Raw genomic sequence first — 18,541 nt, forward strand, 5'->3', positions numbered from 1 at the left:
AATCAATGTCAGCCCCAGGGACCCAGAGCACGGAGTTATTTTTAGGTGGAGGGAGGCATGTGGTCCCCTTCCTGGGTCAATTTCAGCCCTAGGGACCCCATCATCTGGTGCATTTTGTTAGGGGGGGCACATGGCCCCCCTCCCACAACCACTTTTGGCCCCTGGAATACCATTCCCTGCACCCCCCCCTCTAAAAAAGGTGGGTGTCCTGGTGCCCACCGAGGGCACCCAACATAGACTCGTTGGGGTCTGTGGGGGGGGTGGCCCCAAGGCCCCCAAAGCCCGGCTGACTGCCCGCACACAGCAGAAGCCTGCATTGCTCCCGCTTTGTAGAGAGCGGGTAATAATGCTGCTCCCTGTGGCCGGTAGCAGTCTTTTCATCTGTTTCCCTGCACGCTTTAGTATTGTAAGGGAAACAGATGACAAGTCCACTCCCAGCAGGCAGGACATTTTTGAAGCTGCCGCCCACCGGGAGCAGACTTGGTGTTTACTCCTGCTTGGCTGGAGTTTTGAAAATTCTCCTGCCAACTGAGAGCAAACACAGGTTTCCCTGCTCACACTACAGTGGGCAGGGAAACCGCTATGTTCCGGTGGTGGGCTCCCTGGGACATACCATCTAAGCCGGCCCCGGTTAAGGGGTCCTCGGGGCAAATAATGGCTCAGGGAGAGGAGCCCCCCCTTACACTCTAATTTTACGGCTCCTGGGGTGGGCTCCCGGAGCCTTAGAGGCTCGGGAGGGGGACACGCGCCCTCCACCCTTTAAAAATATACCAGGCTTTGGGGAATAGGGTCCCTCAGGCCATAAATGGCCCGAGGAGTGGAGCTGCATGCCCTCCTTCCCCTTCTAAAAAGCATCGGGCCCCAGTGCTGGGCTTCCCAGGGCCAAAAATTGCCTGGGGAGGGAGCTGTATGCACCTCTCCCATTCAAAAATCACCAGGACCTGGGGATAAGGTCCCAGAAGCACAAAACGGCCCAGGGGAGGGAACGGTGTGCCCCCTCAAAAATAGGTATGTAGAGCTATTGAACAAATTCTAAATCTTTATACTGAAGAGTAACTCTGTGTGCAACTGACAGCATGGCAAATATTCTACGTACTGCGTAGTAAGTATTGTAAGCAGCCTTGAGTTATTAGACTGAATAGTCTCAGCATGATCATTTCTACTTAACATGGAAGACTGTGTGCACCAGGTATTAATCTACGTACAGGTGCTTTTTTGCTTTAGAAGATATTCTATTTGTAAAACTTTTCGCCACAGTATGTAAGCTGTAGGTAGTTTGATCTTTAGCTCCTTCATAACACAAGCTTGCTGCACATATGGGGGTTGTATGTATGATAGTAGTAATTGTGCTTTCTCATTTCTGAGCTATTTGGCACTTACAATCATAGCGCTAATGCTTTACCGTTTACAGAGCAATGTGTACAAAAGAAGCTTGGGTGATGTCATCAGTGATATCATAAATAATGTCATAGTACATGTAATGTTCTATGACATTATGACAGTTACTCTTGTAACTACTGTCACTTTACTCTGTTGCACTTGACAATCACCTGTACCTGCTTGCTGTCGCGCAGTGGATTTAGCGCTGCCGCGGCCCCCAGAACCACCAACTTCTCCCTACCGCCATCTCGGCGAGGACGGAGGCCACGCCCCTTTCTGAGGCCACGCCCCCCCGACGCCGCCCTACAAATAGCGCTGATTACAAGCGCCGCACATTGAGATAGACTCGAGCTCTTGAGGCGGAAGCCGAGAGCGTTCTTAGCCAATTTAAAAAAAAATTTTACTCTTGTAACTACTGTCACTTTACTCTGTTGCACTTGACAATCACCTGTACCTGCTTGTTGTCGCGCAGTGGATTTAGCGCTGCCGCGGCCCCCAGAACCACCAACTTCTCCCTACCGCCATCTCGGCGAGGACGGAGGCCATGCCCCTTTCTGAGGCCACGCCCCCCGACGCCACCCCTCCACACCTATAAATAATGTGCATCTTTCGGACACGCAGCGGCCGAGCGCAGCGGGCGCGCCGTCTGCGCGCCGAAGGTGCGCCAAAGGTAAGCCCGTCTGCGCCCGTCCGCGCCAGGCCGGGCACTAGGGCACGCCACGCTGGCCATCTCATCTCATACTCGTCTCAATCTCTCAAAGAGCTACAGCATCTTGCCCCCCCGCTGTCTCCTAACACCAACTGCCGTATACACACAGCCGGCCTTACGCACCCCGCTCTACACCCTCCATGCGGACGCACACCTTCAGTCAACCCGTCCAGGAATGCTATCTCCATCAGGGTGTCATATTTGAACACCGGCTCTCTAGTAAAGCACTATGAAGATATTTTCATCCTGTTGACTGACAACAGCCCCGACATACTCCTGCTCACGGAAACATGGTTAACGTCAGAGTCCCTCCCAGATATCTTGGCGGCCCTCCCCCTGACTACTACATTCTCCATGCCGATCGCCCCGGTGACCGGCCCGGAGGTGGGGTGGCAGCCATCATATCCAAGCGCCTAAACTCTATCTCCTCTCTTTCCATCACACTTCCTGAGGTGGATAATTTACTTATTAGCATGGAAATTGGCACCGGTGCCCTCACCTTCCTCCTTTTATACCGGCCTCCACATCTTATGCCATCCTTTTCTACCATCTTGAGCAAACAACTGTCCAATATACTAACGCAGCACTCCAGTTTCGCCCTCTTCGGCGACCAAAATTATTGGTTCAATGACACTAACTCCGGTCCCCATGCTACAGAGCTCTTTGAGACTCTTAGTAGTCTGAACCTCAACCAACAGGTCACCCAACCCACCCACACTAAGGGCCACATCCTGGACCAGATCTGGACCTGCAATCTGGCTCTGTCCCAGCCAGCTATATCCCCCTGTGTCTGGTCAGACCACTACTTAGTAGACACCACCAACACTGTCGTCGGCCGGACTCCTGCTCCTCTGATGGCTGGCGGCTCCTCACGAAAATGGAGTACATATGACTCCCAGGGCTTCCTCACAACCCTGGCCGATACCCGTCCAGTCTTCAACCCCTCTGATAACATCGAAGGAATAGAACACGACATCGGATCCTGGCTGAAGTCGGCCAGCGACCTCTTTGCCCCCTTGATCAAATTCCCCCCCACTAGGCATCACAACTCCCACAGGTGGTTCTCTGATGACCTTAAGCAACACAAATTAAAAACGCGCCAGCTGGAACGTATTTGGAGACGCAATTATTCCAACTCAGCCAGGCAGTCTTACATGACTGCGCGCAGAGAATACAAAACTGCCATTACCCTAGCCAAAACGGAACACTTCTCCAACAGGATCTCGTTAGCAGTCAACAAATCAAAGGAGGTGTTCAAAGTCATGAATGAACTTACTACTGATGACAGAACCCTCCCAGCCCAGACCCCTACTCAAGGGGCATGTGACACCCTCAACCTCTTTTTTGTGGAAAAGATTGCAAAAATCAAAAACTCTATACCTCCCCTACCCCAGCCATACCCATCGGACACTTCCTCTGACAATCCCTCTACCCTCTCTACTTTCCCCGCCCTGAACCCTATCTCATTAGCGGAACTCGCCACTCGCGTGAAATCTGGCTCTCCTAATGACAGCTGTCCGCCATCTGTCTTGCGGAGTATCTGCCTCAATCTACCCGATTGTATTCTACCCCTGCTGAATGGCTCACTCAGCAGTGGCATCGTCCCTAGCTCTCTCAAGGAGGCCATCCTTGTGCCCCTCCTCAAGAAACCTGGCGCCGACCCCGCAGAACCGTCGAGTTATCGCCCCATCTCCCTCCTTCCCTACTTTTCAAAATTAATGGAGGCCCACGTCACCCGATGTCTGTCAAATTTTATCGAATCCTCTTGTCACCTCGAGCCCAATCAAGCCGGCTTCAGGCCTGCCCACTCTACTGAGGCCGTCATCTTGGCAGTCCTGGACACACTCAGGAGCAATGCGGATGCGGGGTCTCCCCAAGCCCTCGTACTCCTAGACCTGTCGGCCGCGTTCGACACGGTGGACCACAACATCCTTCTCCACCGTGTCGGACAGGCAGGCATCCAGGGTTCCGCTCTTAAGTGGGTCGAGTCCTTCCTGACTGGTAGAACACAGGCTGTCCGCCTGGGCCCCTATACTGCAACAAAAACCCCCACGACCTGCGGAGTCCCCCAGAGCTCCTCCCTCTCACCGCTCCTGTTCAACCTATACCTCCGGCCCTTGATTCACTCTCTCCAGAAATGGGACATCATTGTCTACAACTACGCCGACGATTTACAGATTGTCCTCCCGCTCAATTCTCCCCATGCCATCAAAACATTTCACGCAGTTATGATCCACATCCAACTTTGGATGAACCAGAATCAACTGAAGCTAAACCCTGGGAAAACCGAGCTCCTCCTTCCTGGACTCAGCCATGCTCATTGGGGCCCGCTGTTCTGGCCCTCGGAGCTCGCCCCCCCCCAGTCCCGGTCAAATTAGTGAAGAGTCTGGGAGTGATTATCGACACCGAACTGTCCCTCAAAGCCCAAGTGGGTGCGGTAATCTCATCTTGTATGTACCAGCTCCGGAAGATTCGCAAAGTTCACCACCTACTTCCGATCGCCGCACTTACCCAAGTTGTCATCTCACTTGTGCTTTCCCGTCTGGACTTCTCCAACTCCCCTTACTACCGTCTCCCACAATCTCTGCTACACCGCCTTCAGGTAGTTCAGAACCAAGCGGCCCGACTCATTCATAAAACCCCCAGATGGCAATCGGCCAAACCCTTACTTCACAGACTGCACTGGCTACCAATAGGCCAAAGGGCAGCTTTCAAGGTGGCCTGCCTCACATTCAAAGCCCTCCACTGTTCCGGCCCCGCGTTTCTCAAATCCTTAATTACTCCTCATCGTCCAACGCGCAACCTCCGATCAGCTCACCGTCATCTACTAGTCACCCCCAAAGCTAAAACCAAGAAATTTGGTGGTCGCCGCTTCTCCCACCTGGCTCCCGGGCTTTGGAATCTCCTCCCTCTCTCCATCAAATCCACCCCTTCTCTCCTGAACTTCAGGAAATCACTAAAAACCCACCTCTTCCCTCCCCTTGGTTAAAACCACGCAACTCACGCTTTCTCCCTCACTCACTCTGTCCTAAAGCGCCAGGAAGCCTTTGGTGTCAGCGCGCTCTACAAATTGCACTTAAGATAAGATAAATGAATGTTGTAATATATGAGGTAATAAGCAGTGCAAGGCGGGCACACGTTTTAATTAGCTCAGCTCAGTATAACTAGCGAATTTATGTGTCTTTTTTAGTTCAAAACGTTAACGTTGTCACTGACATTTTCACCTAACTATAGCGTTGCTTTAACCTTTTTTTTTTTAATAAATTTCCAAGTTTTTTTTAATAAAAACTAAAAAAACAAGTCTTTTTTATCACACATATCTATAATGTTACTTTAATCTTAACATAAATTAATCCTTTATTACCATACGTAAAGCTAACTTCCAGGGGGTTGGCCACATGACCTTAAGTTTTTTTAAGGGGGGGGGGGGGCAAGTGCCACCCGCCCAGAGACTTATTAGGCCCTGGGGACCCCAACCCCTGCAGGAGCAGGGGAAGGGAAACAAACATATGTTCCTACCTGGCAAGAGCATTTTTGAGGCTCCCATCGGGTGGGAGTAGACAAGTCCCTGCCAAAACTCCTGCGGCCCGGGCAGCTGTGTGCTTCCTGGGACACGGTTAGTGGAGCCGGGCCTTGTGGGATGGGGTCCTCTAGGGCATTAAGTACTTGGGGGGGGGGGTAGGCCCTCCTCCCCCTTCTAATTAACACCGGGCCTCCAGAGCATGGGGATCCCAGGGGCCACAATCAGTTTGGAAAGGAGGACCTACTCGCGCCATCCTCTTCATTACAATTTGGCCCTGGGGAATGGGTTCCACTCAAGGGAGGGGACTGTGCGCCCCCTATCCTTAGTTAATGCACCAGGCCAAAGGCGATGGGGCTCTCAGGGTCGCAATTGGCTGGAGTAGGAGGGCAGTTTGCTGAAGAAGGGAGCCTAGTGCCTCCTGTCCTTTTTTAGGTCTCGCCTGACCCCGCGCATGCGCTGGCTGGCGAGACTTTTAGTGAGGGCTCAAAAAATGCTACCATGGCCAGCCTAGAGCTACAGTGCATGTGCGCAGGCGCGCGCTTAGGAGCAGAGGCACCATATGGCAAACCTCATCATGCTCATTAAGCGCCCGCCATCACTTTCACTTTTGCCCCCGATCACTTTTGCGGCGCCCCTTTGATGTTCTCGTTCAAAGAACATCAAACATCAAAGAACATGTTGTTGTGCTAATGCTTTGCTGCGCCCGTTTGACTTACAATGTGCTTTCTCTTTCCACAAACTCGATGTTTGTGTTCCTTTATTTATGATATGCTTTTAGTATTACTGTCACACACACAACCACACACACAACCACACACACAACCACACGCACAACCATACACACAACCACACAACCACACACACAACCACAACCACACACACACAACCACACACACAACCCCACACACCACACACACACAACCACACACACACATAACCACACACACACACACAACCACACAACCACACACACACAACCACACACACAACCACACATCCACACACACACCCACAACCGCACCTTCAACCGCACCCACACCCACAACCACACACACAACCACACACACAACTACACACACAACCACACACACACAACCACACACACACACAACCACGCACACACACAACCACACACACACAACCACATACACACACACATAACCACACACACACACACACACACACACACAACCACACCAAGCATTGGCATAGCCAATAGGTCTCGCCTTTGGGACCTTATAAGTGTTTAGCCACGCAACAGTTAATGTGGTTGCAGCAAGGATATTGTGCTGCATAACTAAATACTTAGAAGGTCCCAAAAGCGAGACCTATTGGCTATGCCAATGCTTGTTTTAAAGATGACCCCAGGGGCAGGGGTTATTGAGGCCCAAATTGGCTCAGGAAGAGGCGGCCCCATCACGCTCCCTCCCCACAGGTAAAAACATATGTCAGGCTGCCATTTTCTTCTTTGATCTCACAATTAAAATTTATGCTGGATGTAAAATTGCTCTGAAATGCCACGAATATTCTTTCAATGAAAAACTAGACTGCAAAAGTACTCAGGCCGATCTCGGGCTGACTCGGTTTGTGTAGAGTGCGCTTGGTTGATTCAGTAAGAGTTAGTTCCCTGCTCCCCTTTGCCCCAAGACTTTAGACACGGGAGTTAACCAAGTCCCACACAGTGGCACAAAATGTACCTTGTTGACCCACGTTTGTCTTCTTTACACATGTGTACACCCCCTGGGTCAGTGCTTGGGATGCACACTTATACATTATTTGTACTGACTTTAGGGGTATGAAGCAGGATGCAACACGGGTTGAGAAAAGACGATGGATCTCAATAGATTGTGAGCTTGTGTTTGAGCGTGAGGTTTGTGGTTTGAGGTGGGTGTTATTGCAAAGGTTTAGTAAAGGTAGTTGTATAGTTGCATCAAGCCTGGGCAGCTTGATTGGTAAAGGAACATTGTGCATCGATTTGACGATTGTGCATTGTGCGTTCACTCTGAAGAGTTGGGTTGATACTAGACAGCTGTCTTGGTTGATGGTGGTGTACAACAATTTCACTGCTAGGCAACAATTGTATTAGGTTGACGGTCTGGGATATGGGTGCATAATTAGTGGAGACTTCGATTCCTAGTATTCTGTGACCCAGGACTTTGAGGAGGTGTCCTATCTGATGACGAGTATTCTCACCCAAAATCTTGGACATTTTGACCACTGGGTCTCTTAGATTTCTTATGTGGACTACGGAGAGATATCCTGAGTAGGTATTCCAGGGCAAATCTTGCTTTGATATTAAAAACTGATTGTACCTTTGTATCAGGTGAATTGTTCCTTATGTGCTCAAAATTGGAAATTACACAGCACCATGAAAGGTGTTTGAAAGTGAAACACAGAATTTGCTGTAGTGTAATTATATAAAATTATGCTAAAAGCATCTCATAATTAAACAATTGCCCAAACGGTCAGTTCCAGTATGAATTCAACTTGAATATGTAATTTCAAGTTGATTTCTGTCCGCTCACGTTTAAAGCACTGGCCCTTGCATTTGGATTTGTAGTTTTGCACTAAATAATTGTCTAAATGGTCCTCGTGGGTACAAAACGTATCAGAAATGTGTGTTGACCACCTGCCTAAAAGGAACTGCCGCATGCGCTCAAAATACAGGCCTGCACGTTAGGATTTCTAGTTTTGCACTCAGAAATTACCCTAAGAGTCCGCTCGGGTAAAAAACATGCACCTGAAATGTTTGTTGACGCCCCATGTTAAAGGAACTGCCTCTCGGTTTCAAAACACTGCCAGTCCAAGAGTCCCCTCCTGCCCCCCAAACCGGGGGCATATTACATGATCCGGTATAATGGCATCATCTCTATAACTTAGCATAAATTTAATTACACAAAATTGCCAAAATTATGCCAATTTCATGTAATTATGAGAAATGCGTCTCACACTCAAAAAATTACTGTTCAGGAAAAAATGCATCTTAAAAGTGTAATTTCACGTTGATTTCCAGTCGCTCACATTCAAAACACTGCAGCTCGTCTTCTGACTTACTTTTTGCTAAAAAAATGCCCAAATGGTTCTACTCAAGTAAAAATGTCTACCTGAAATGTTTGCAGCCTTCTCGCATTGAAGGATCTTTTGTACGCGTTCAAACACTGCCGCTCGCTCTCAAAAATGATCCGAACGGTACATCTCGTATTACAATTTCTCCCCAAAGGGGATTCTCACTGCACAACATGGTGTAATGGGATAATCTCTGTTATTTTGCATAAATGTCATTGTATGTGTTACCAAAACTGCACTAACTGTGCCTGTGTAATTAAAATTTCACCCAGGCCTAGTGATGAGTTAGCCCAGAACTAACAGGAATCTGGCCTCTGAAGGAAAAGCCATCAGGAACACTTGGATAAAGAGTGACGGTCAGCTGTCATAAAAGCTTGTTTAACATCAAGCGCAATGTAAACAATGAGGCTGTATCTCTGGTGCCCACGATTTAATTAATCGCTTGAGGATAAATTACATGGCTTTGTCTATAATTGTGGCGACGTGAAATTTCCCTGTGACCTTTTCAGGTCCGATTAAGAGATAAAATAAAAGGGGATGGATTGATTCTCCAAAAAATGATTAAACTTGAAGAACAAGCAATGATGATGACTGTGAAATTCTATATGAACAAAAACATAAGCAGGAGCTGCGTGTCTTCACGCTTAAAGAGAGGAAGATACCGAAAGTTAATTTGTAAATTATATTAAAGATTACTAGTAAATGTAAACAGTTATGATAAGTAACAAGGAGATTAAAATAAATCTGAATGATCCTTGCATCCGTATAGAAATGTTGGGGAATTATGATAAACACTTTATGGGTTGCGTCAGTGAGAAAGGCGGCTATGCCCCTCCCCATTACAAACCTTAAATGGAACCTAAATAAATAAATTAGTGGAAAGATTGTTAAATCTCTGGGCTTTGGGACAGAAAATTGTCTCACAGATGCAATCAAAGCCCACCAGGATTGGTCAGCCTCTGGTTTAGTTTAATTGCTGTCTGCCATCTTTGGTCGCAATATGACTCCATCTACCCTGAAAGCGGCCATCTTAGAACGGATTAATGAAAAAGGAAGACAGATTTACTTTCCAATTACCTCCTCCTGTCTATACAGCTTCTCGCTTGAAATTCTTTGCAAATGTTTTGGGAACACACATAATAAAAGTGAGTTGATGTTCAATGACATATTCTTTCCAAGATCTGAGGCAGGGTATTGAGTAGATGTCCACTGTGTACAATGCGGCACCCCTAGCGCTTCTGGAACGGGGATATTAAACACTACTCCTATTCCACCCAGTGCCCATTTGCCACGGGAATTATGTCATTTTCAAGCGCCAGATCTGCATTCAGGTCAAAACGATTTCCCGCCCCTCATCAAAACGTGAATACAGCAATGCCCAATAGGGGTTATCAATGCAAAGGCTGGGGAGGAAGCTGCACGCTGTATACAATGCCGCAGCGCAGCTAATCTCAGATATGGGGAACCCTCACTCCGCTCCTGGTGAAGGATTTTCAGAGCCATAGCCAAACTCATAATTTGCCACATGGACAGTCCTTTTTTTGTTACCTTTCAGCAAGACCGTTTTTGAGGCTTTTTGTTGCAATCTGGTGCCCCGTTGTGGTTATGTTTGACAGTTCTGTGGCCGCTACCAACATTAACCGTAATAGAGCCCCAACCCTGACTCCAACAAAAAAACATTGAACCTCAGATACCCCCACTGACCAGCATTGAAGCAAATATACTATTTTAAAATCCTCACCATCCTGCACAAGAGCGCCATGATAGGGACCAAACACAGCATGATACGGGGAGTGCGAAATACCAAAATATTTTTGTTGAAATTTCACAAATACTAAGCATACAATATTTTATAACTTTCATTTGAAAGTATCTCAACTGAAAATTGAACTTGCATTCAAAGTCACAGGACATAACATCAGGCGGCTGACGGGGGAGAAAATGTCTTGCTAGAACCCGTCTCCCATAGACATAAATTATCCAAAATTTCACACCCGGAAATCTTGTAGAAGTTCATGAAATTTGCGTTGTAGGTAGACGTATTAAAAAACGTGTGAAAGCCTTATACTAACTAACATGTTCGACAGCTAATTACTCACCAGCTCAGATCATCCCAAAAATGTACAAGAAAAAATTACCCCCCCCCAGAATAAAATTTTGAAAACATGATGTAAAATGTCTATTCTGTCATTCATTCCAAGCCCACTGGATTGTAGCCCAGCAATCCACCCACTTCTACAGCCCCTCTTGCCATTCTAGCATTCACGGTATGGGGCTTTGATTGGTTCGCGCCCCACAGACTGAAACATAATTAAGAAGACTGCATCCTGGCACTACAACACATCCTTTAAACCCTTGCACTACACCTTCTGTACCCTTTACACATGCCAGTGCCCCGCAGCTGTTCCTCCATACCCAAAGTGTGCCCTTTCACCAAACCTCTACATCAGAGCCCGCTCTACAATACTCACATGATACACACTCGTGCAGTTCAGACGTTCCTTTGCATTCCTGCACTATACCCCATCTATGTACCTTTGCTAACTATTCTACACCTTTCTTTATACCCCTGCCATGCCCTCTTCTGTACCCTGCACTGTACCCTCTGCACTTTCTGTATATCCCAGTACTTCAGCCTCTCCTCCTTACTTCTGCAGTGCAGCCTTCATCTATACCCTTGCACTGCACCTTCTACACTTTTCTATATACCTCTTCTCTTCAATCCATCTTCCCATTACAGCCCTGTTTTTACCCGGTGCTAGACCCTCTACACTTTTCTGTATGCCTCTTACTTTCAGTCCACCCCACATAGCCAAGCATTACAGCCCCTTCTGTCCCCGGCACTACACTCTCTACACTTCTATACCCCTGATCTTGACTGCTTCCTGTATGCCCCTGCCCTACAGCCCTCTGCTGCACCCTGAGCTGGACCCTCTAGTCCTTTCTCTGTATCCCTGAACGTTAGTTCATCCCTCCAGGGTTGTGCTCTTCGACCGCCCCCAAATTCCTGCTCTACGTCTCTCCTCTATACCTTTGGGGCCCAGAATCACCCACTGTCCTATGTGAGAATGAGGGCGCACTGCACCCTTCTCTATACATGTATCACTGCACCAGGCTGATGAGCTATACCTCTATCCCACTGCACAGCCCTGCGCCTTGCACTTAACATCACTGCAGCACCCCTCTCTGTCTCCTCACTGCACCAGGCTGCTGAACTATACCTCCATCCCACTACACTGCCCTGCACCCTGTACTGGACATCACTGCAGCACCTCTCTCTGTCTCCTCACTGCACCAGGCTACTGAACTATACCTCTATCCCACTGCACTGCTCTGTGCCCTGCACTGGACATCACTGCAGCACCTCTCTCTGTCTCCTCACTGCACCAGGCTGCTAAACTATACCTCTATCCCACTGCACTGCCCTGCACCCTGCACCCTGCACCGGACATCACTGCAGCACCTCTCTCCATCTCCTCACTGTACCAGGCTGCTGAACTATACCTCATCCCACTGCACTGCTCTGTACCCTGCACTGGACATCACTGCACTGCACTGACTGCAGCACCTCTCTCTGTCTCCTCACTGCACCAGGCTGCTGAACTATACCTCTATCCCACTGCACTGCCCTGCACCCTGCACTGGACATCACTACAACACCTCTCTCTGTCTCCTCACTACACCAGGCCGCTGAACTATACCTCTATCCCACTGCACTGCTCTGTACCCTGCACTGGACATCACTGCACTGCACTGACTGCAGCAGCTCTCTCTGTCTCCTCACTGCACCAGGCTGCTGAACTATACCTCTATCCCACTTCACTGCCCGGCACCCTGCACTGGACATCACTGCAGCACCTCTCTCGGTCTCCTCACTGCCCCAGGTTGCTGAACTATACCTCCATCCCACTGCACTGCTCTGTATCCTGTCCTGGACATCACTGCGCTGCACTGACTGCAGCACCTCTCTCTGACTCCTCACTGAACCAGGCTGCTGAACTATACCTCTATCCAACTGCACTGACCTGCACTGAACATCACTGCGGCACCTCTCTCTGTCTCCTCACTGCACCAGGCTGCTGAACTATACCTCTATCCCACTGTACTTTCCTGCACTGGACATCACTACAGCACATCTCTCTGTCTCCTCACTGCACCAGGCTACTGAACTATACCTCTATCCCACTGCACTGCCCTGTACACTGCACTGGACATCACTGCGCTTTACTGACTGCAACACCTCTCTCTGTCTTCTCACTGCACCAGGCTGCTGAACTATACCTCTATCCCACTGCACTGCCCTGCACTGGACATCACTGCAGCACCTCTCTCTGTCTCCTCACTACACCAGGCCGCTGAACTATACCTTTAAACCACTGCACTGCCCTGTACCCTGCACTGGACATCACTGTGCTGCACTGACTGCAGCACCTCTCTCTGTCTGCTCACTGCACCAGGCTGCTGAATTATACATCTATCCCACTGCACTGCCCTGCACCCTTCACTGGACATCACTGCAGCACCTCTCTCTGTCTCTTCGCTGCACCAGGCTGCTGAACTATACCTCTATCCCACTACACTGTCCTGTACCCTGCACTGGACATCACTGCGCTGCACTGACTGCAGCACCTCTCTCTGTCTCCTCACTGCACCAGGCTGCTGAACTATACCTCTATCCCACTGCACTGCCCTACATCCTGCACTGGACATCACTACAGCACCTCTCTCTGTCTCCTCGCTGCACCAGGCTGCTGAACTATGCCTCTATCCCACTGCACTGCCCTGCACCCTGCACTGGACATTACTGCAGCACCTCTCTCTGTCTCTTCGCTGCACCAGGCTGCTGAACTATACCTCCATCCCACTGCACTGCCCTGTACCCTGCACTGGACATCACTGCGATGCACTGACTGCAGCACCTCTCTCTGTCTCCTCACTGCACCAGGCTGCTGAACTATTCCTCTATCCCACTGCACTGCCCTGCACCCTGCACTGGACATCACTGTGTGCACTGACTGCAGCACCTCTCGCTGTCTCCTCACTGCACCAGGCTGCTGAACTATACCTCTATCCCACTGCAATGCCCTGCAGCCTGCACTGGACATCACTGCAGCACCTCTATCTGTCTCCTCACTGCACCAGGCTGCTGAACTATGCCTCTATCCCAGCGCATAGCCCTGCACCCTGCACTGGACATCACTGTGTGCACTGACTGCAGGACCTCTCTGTGTCTCCTCATTGCATCTGTCTTCTGTACCTGCACAGCCCTGGGTCCCCTGTGCCAGGTTACTGCACCCTGCGCTCCTGTCTGTACCACTGCATCTTGGGCTGCCCACTAAACTGCAGCCCTCCTCAGTGTCACTGCACCTGTCCTTTGTACCTGCCAGGTTACTGCACCGTGTGCTCCTGTCTATACCACTGCAGCCCTCCTCATTGTCACTGCACCAGGTTTAGAACCCTGTCCAGTTGCCTGCACTCCGCCTCAGCATCCCAGTAATGCAGCCCCCCTACCCCGGGTCCCTGCTCTATGGTTCCCTGTACATTCCATCCCAGAGGCCCTTCTCTACAACTCTGTACTTCTCTACGCCCCTTTTCCCTGCCCCCTACCTCCACGACACGCTCTTTGGGACCAGTACCCTCTCCTAGCCATCCATGCCATTCCACCTTCCTCCTAGCCCCGGCTCCCCCGGAAGTACATTGTATGTATATCCAGCCTTGACATTCAGCCTTCCTCCTAGCCTCTTCTCCCCCGGAAGTACATTGTATGTATATCCAGCCTTGACATTCAGCCTTCCTCCTAGCCTCTTCTCCCCCGGAAGTACATAGTATGTATATCCAGCCTTGCCATGACTCAACCTTCCTCTTAGCATCTTCTCCCCCGGAAGTGCATAGTATGTATAGCCAGCCTTGACATTCAGCCTTCCTCCTAGCCTCTTCTCCCCCGGAAGTGCATAGTATGTCTTTCTAGCCTTGACATTCAACCTTCCTCCGAGCCCTGGCTCCCCCTCCCCCGGAAGTACATAGTATTCAAATCCAGCTTTGACGTGAAAACTCCTGCCTCGTATTTAGTGCTTCATCTTTTACCCACCCCTGGCATTAATTATTCCTTGCCATGAAATCTTATTCACACTGGTATGCCCTCTTCCCCAGGTAGCATTAAATGCCCTTCCTCTTAATCCCCGGCACCCCATTTCTCGCCCCTTCTACTGGTCACAGTTACCAGCGTTCACCCCAGCTCTCACCAACCTACCCTCCTGCCCCTTCCTCTGGGTACTCACAGTGGAAGTCTGGCAGCCTGGGTATCACGATGCCCGCTCGGATCCAGTGCTCCAGGGGGAAGGAGCCCGCCATGGCTACCGCCTTCAGGTGCTCTGGGCTGGGTTGCTGAAGGTGGGCGAAGCCACTGTAGGTGAAGGCAGGGTGCTGGGTGGCCAGGGGGTACAGAGGGCCTGGGTACATGGCTGGCAGTGCCCCCTGGCTCAGAGCGGTAAGTCCAGAGGGCTGCATGTTCAGGAGGCCCGGCTTGGGTATGAGGTGGGACATGGACCCTACATGTGCCCGATGGTTGGGCATCTCCATGCCCGGGCTCCCGGCCGAGCGCTCTGGACTCAGTCCTTGCGGACAGCTGTCAGGCCGAGGCTTGGGGCGCTCCTCTGCCAGCAGGGCATCGATACGGAAGTTCTTGGAGTTCTCCATGGATTTAAGCATTGTGAGGTCTTTCCGGTTTCCTTCAGTGCTGGCGCCTGCTGTGAACGATTTGAAGTGAATGAGCTTCAGTGATTCTGTGGTGTGTTTGTCAGGGCCGGCACCATGTGCTGAGTTCCAGGGACCCCCAGACTGGGTGTCCCTTTCTGCACCTTGTGCTCGTTGGCAGCTTCAGGGATGTTCTGATCGATTTCTGCTGTGGACAGGGAGGTTCCTTAGCGGGCAATCCTGACGGATCAGGGCACTGCAGTAAACGTTTGACTGTCCCTTGGCAGGTGGCAAGTGGGGCTTTCAACAGAGAAGTCGGGTCCCTTTGCTAGGCTTGACAGATTGGGACTGGGGGTTCAGCGCAGAAGTCAGGTCCCTTTGCTAGGCTTGACAGATTGGGACTGGGGGTTCAGCGCAGAAGTCAGGTCCCTTTGCTAGGCTTGACAGATTGGGACTGGGGGTTCAGCGCAGAAGTCAGGTCCCTTTGCTAGGCTTGACAGATTGGGACTGGGGGTTCAGCACAGAAGTCAGGTCCCTTTGCTAGGCTTGACAGATTGGGACTGGGGGTTCAGCACAGAAGGCAGGTCCCTTTGCTATGCTTGTCAGACGGCAGCCAAGGCTTGAGGAAGTCACAGAATCCCTTGCTCGCCTTACCAGATCGTCGTTCTGGTGCCAGGCCTGGGGTCACTTGCTAGATGTTTCCTGCAGGTCGTCTGGGGCCAGGCTTGGTGATTTTGTCTGGTGGTGACAGAATGCCTCCTGCCCAGGTGTGCTGACTCTTGGGTGCTTTGGGCGGGTGGCGGCAGATTTCCCTCCGCTCACTGCTGTGGAGTCTTAGGGGTCCCACTGTTGGTGATGAGGTATGTCTGCACAGGTGGGGGACCCTCTTGCGGTATCTGCAGGTGACAGCCAAGGTACTCCTGCCCAGGTTGAGGGAACCTTTGGTGGTGTTAGAGGGCGGCAGAAGAGGTTCTCCTGCCCATGTTGGGGGAACCTTTGGGGTACCGGCAGGTGGTGACCAAGGTTCTTCTGCCCAGTGAAGGGGAACCTTTGGTGGTATCGGCAGGTGGTGGCCAAAGTCCTCCTGCCCAGGTTTGGAGACGCTTTGGTGGAATCAGTATATGGTGGTTGAGGTCCTGGTGCCGAAGTTGGAGGCACCTTTGGTGGTACCGGCAGGTAGTGGCCAAGGTCTTCCTGCCCAGGTTGGTGGAACCTATGCTGATTTCAGCATCTGGAGGCAGAGTGCCTTCTGCTTGTGTTGAGGGAACCTTTGGTGGTGTTAGGGGGTATCAGAAGAGGTTCTCCTGCCCATGTTGGGGGAACCTTTGGTGGTACTGGCAGGTGGTGGCCACGGTTCTTCAGCTCACGTCTGTGGGTCTTTGTTGCTATAACTGCTGGCGGCTACGGTCCTCCTGCCCAGGTTGAGGGAACCTTTGCTGATTTCAGCGGCTGGAAGCAGAGTTCCTTCTGCTCGTGTTGGGGGAACCTCTGGAAGTATCGGCTAGTGGTGGCCAAGGTCCTCCTGCCCAGGTTGGGGGAACCTCTGGTGGTTTCAGGGGTGGTGCAAGAGGTCTTCCTCCCCAGGAACGTGGAATAGTTGTATCAGCTGGTGATGCCCGCACAGGGATGAGGTCCTTTGTCAGTCTCGGCTCCAGTGGGCTGGGTGATCATTCGTCAGAAGACTGAGGGTGCTCTGGAAGGGTGATGGGCATCGGTTCTTCTTCACAGACTTTGGGCGAGTGGTAGATTTGCCTGACTTGAAGCCAACGTGGCAGGTAGGACTACCTGTGCCCAGGTGTGGAGCCTAATTCGCAGTCGGGGTCTCTTGGTCCTACAGCACAGGTGGCATTTCTAAAGACTGCTGGGGTCACCCTGTGCCCCTAGACAAGCTGTGGAACAGGATCAGGTGTGAGGAACAACCCTACCTAGACGTCACCCTTGAGTGGCGTCAGATGCCCTCTCCAAGCCACCTGGCATCACGCCTACGTGAAGGGTGGCAGCTGTTGTTAGCCTTCAGTGTAGTGATGCGCCTCTTTGGCACCCTGGCGGTGCTGCTTCTCCTTGGCACCCTGGCAGTGCTGCTGCCCCTTGGCACCCTGGTAGTGCTGCTGCTCCTTGGCACCCTGGAGGTGCCGCTCTGCTCCGCAGATCTGTGGTTACTCGCCGGGTGGCCTCCTCCCTGCAGCCAGTGGCCGCCTGCCCCGGAGCAGGAGTGTTGAAGAGAGGGTGTCCGGCTACACCTTCTCCGCCTCTCCTCCCTGCTGCCCGGGTCCACCCGGCTCGGCTCCCTGGCTCCAACCGGCTCGGCTCCCCGGCTCCACCCGGCTCGGCTCCCTAGCTCCAAACGGCTCGGCTCTCGGCTCCAACCGGCGCGGCTCTCGGCTCCCTGGCCTCTTCCTGGCACCAGCGCCCTGCACCTGCCTCTCAATCAGTAGCCTGCAGTGCCACCCTGGTGCTGACAGAGCCTTCCTCGTGCCACCCTCACCCCCTGTCGCTTCCCTGAGGATGTCTAACCCGTGCTGACCCCGCTCTCCGCACCTCCCTCCAGCTCACACCTCCCCTCCTTCTCTGCTTCCAAGCCCCGCTCATGTGTCCTTGCTCCCTCCCTCTCTCTCTGCCCAAGTGTCTCTGGGACAGATGTTTCCATTGGCTCCCTCTGCTGCACTGCTGCACCCTCTCAGGACAGGAGGGGGGGGGGGGGCAGCTATTGACAGCTGACAAATTAACAAGTTACCCTCTCATTTCTGGCTTGAGCCCTCCAGCCGTGACAGGTCAAACCCCCTCTGAGCTTTTCACTTGGCAGAGACCTTCCCTGAAGCCACGTATGAGACTCTCCATGCAGCCGGGTGTGAGACTGTCCATAAGGTCGGGTGTGAGACCCTCCCAAGAGTCAAGTTTGAGGTCATCCCTGGAGACGGTGAGGATCCCTCCCTTGAGCCGCCGGGTGTGGGATTCTCCCTGGAACCTGGTGTGAGACCCTCCCTGGAGTCAGGTGTGAGACCCTCCCTGGAGCCAAGTGTGAGAACCTCCCTGGAGCCTATTGTCAGACCCTCCCTGGAGCCTCGTGTGAGACGCTCCCTGGAACCAGGTGTGAGACCCTCCCTGGAGCAAGGTGTGAGACCCTCCCTGGAGCCTCGTGTGAGACGCTCCCTGGAACCAGGTGTGAGACC

General features: G+C 51.6%; 1 protein-coding gene across 1 annotated transcript in view; it reads right to left on the reverse strand.

Moving 5' to 3' along the window:
• Nucleotides 1–17,966, reverse strand: part of LOC146859388 (pancreas/duodenum homeobox protein 1-like) — a 219,490-nt gene extending 201,524 nt beyond the window's left edge. Inside the window, exon 1 of the mRNA XM_085650066.1 lies at nucleotides 14,957–17,966. Coding sequence (XP_085506192.1) covers nucleotides 14,957–15,386 — 430 coding nt within the window. The 5' untranslated portion in view covers nucleotides 15,387–17,966. The remainder of the gene's footprint in view (nucleotides 1–14,956) is intronic.
• Between the last annotated feature and the right edge of the window lie 575 nt (nucleotides 17,967–18,541).

This window comes from Triturus cristatus, chromosome 3_2, assembly GCF_964204655.1.
Source record: "Triturus cristatus chromosome 3_2, aTriCri1.1, whole genome shotgun sequence".
NCBI classification, from domain to species: domain Eukaryota; kingdom Metazoa; phylum Chordata; class Amphibia; order Caudata; family Salamandridae; genus Triturus; species Triturus cristatus.